We start from the raw sequence: 1689 nt of genomic DNA, 5'->3' as shown, positions 1-1689 counted from the left end.
CCCACTGGGTTTGCTCATAGTGCCTGGTACAGAGGGTGGGACTCTTTGGCTCAAACAGCCTGTGCTACCTCTACTAGCCATTTGCATGAAGGATGAGGGCCAGGAGGCCAGCATCTGGCAGAATCCGGGCTCTCACCTGCACCTGTCCAGTCCAGATGGCCAGAAGCACTCTCAGAGCCCCGCAGTGTGATGGGTGGGAGGGACAGGGCACAGTGCCCCAGTCATCATGGCCTGACGTGACCCTGCCGGGAGCCCAGGGCAGCCAGCACCGACGAACCACACTCCAGGACACTCGGTCTGTTTTCCATGGTTTCCACACTCGTCTTGGCTAAGATGGGTCACGCGGCCTTTGCATACCTGAGAGACCCAACCCACCCTCCCCCCTGCTCAGCCACCTCACTGGTGACATTAGGGCAGCTTTGGGTACTCGAGGGGCTGAGGCTGGTACGTCCATGAGGAATTCTTGGCCCACAGAGGTGTTTCTTTTTACGGGTGTCCATGGCAGGAGCTCATGTTTTTGTTAAATCACCTATTCTTTACCACATTTCACTGGGAGTAGCCCTGATGCTTGTGGCCTCAGACCTGTGACATGAGCAGGGCAAACTCGGACACAGCCCAGGGTCCAGATTCTATGCTGAGCTCTGGGTTTTCCTGCCGGCAGGTGTGGCGGGGCACAACCCACACCTCAGTGCCACCCAGAGATACCCGCCACGTAGCACCAGTGGGGCTGCCGCGAGCCCGGAGCGCCCTGAGTACTTACAGTACCCACACCTGGTCCCGCCCTCGAAGATGAATCCGTTGGGCACGGCCCCGTAGCGCCGGAGGTCAGACAGCTTCCACTGCCCCGTGACGGCCGGGGGGATGTCCCTGGCCAAGACGAGGACGTCATTGCAGAGGTGCAGGGTGGCTGGGCCGCTCTCCAGCTTGGTGCCTGGCGCCACTGTCACGTGGAACCTGTGCACTGAGGGGCGGGTGGGAGCAAGTGGGCATCGCAGACGGCAGCTGCTGGACGACACTGAGGGGCCGGGGGGAGCAAGTGGGCATTGCAGACGGCGGCGGCTGGGGGACACTGGGGGGAAGCTGGGGGCAGCAGTGGGCCGCAGCTGGGGTGTGGGAGTGGCTGGGGGTTGGTTGGGGGTGGCAGCAGAGGTCGGCTGGGGGGCAGCTAGGGTGTTAGGGGGTGTTTGGGGTGGTGGGGGGCCGGTGTGGGGGGCAGCTGTGACACAAAAGGAGATGATGCTCCCCACAGCACCCCTGTGGATCACAGCCTAGGGGTGGTGATCTTGCCCAATGAGAGCCACAGTTATCTCCTCTCCATCCTTCTAGGAACCACCTTTGAACAGGGCCAAGCATGTCGCAGAGGGGCCTGATGCTGGCTCTGCACCCCCACCCCCGCCCCAGGTTGCTAGCGAGGACAGAGGGGAGGCCCTGCACCCTGGGTGGCCTTATAGTCCCATTTCACAGATGAGAAAAGTGAGGCTCAGGGAGGCCCAGCCTCCAGCCTGTCTGCATCACAGCCCCAGGCTGGCCATGGGGACACTCAGGAAACCCTGGGCCCTCCCTTGCCTATTCACTGTTCTCCCTGACTCCAAGACTACCTAGGGTAGCTGGGCACTGTCCAGGATCCCTGGCCCTGACACAACTTGGCCCTTTGCCCTTGAAGGCCCCTGAAAGGATGGACCATGCCCT

The 1689-nt window shown here is 61.9% G+C and overlaps 1 protein-coding gene across 2 annotated transcripts in view; it reads right to left on the bottom strand.

The window, feature by feature from the left end:
• The window catches only part of DOK7 (docking protein 7), a 27818-nt gene that overhangs the window by 15581 nt on the left and 10548 nt on the right, over positions 1–1689 (bottom strand). Inside the window, exon 4 of one of the 2 annotated variants that reach the window (XM_003801138.3) lies at positions 761–961. In XM_003801138.3, the coding sequence (XP_003801186.2) occupies positions 761–961 (201 nt within the window). Of the gene's footprint in view, positions 1–760; positions 962–1689 lie in introns of those variants that run through there. The other variant, XM_012812280.2, reaches the window with a different exon arrangement.

The sequence above is a fragment of the Otolemur garnettii genome, unplaced genomic scaffold, assembly GCF_000181295.1.
Source record: "Otolemur garnettii isolate 467f Iridium unplaced genomic scaffold, OtoGar3 scaffold00198, whole genome shotgun sequence".
Classification (NCBI taxonomy): Eukaryota; Metazoa; Chordata; class Mammalia; order Primates; family Galagidae; genus Otolemur; species Otolemur garnettii.
This window is presented reverse-complemented; position numbering and strand designations above follow the sequence as displayed.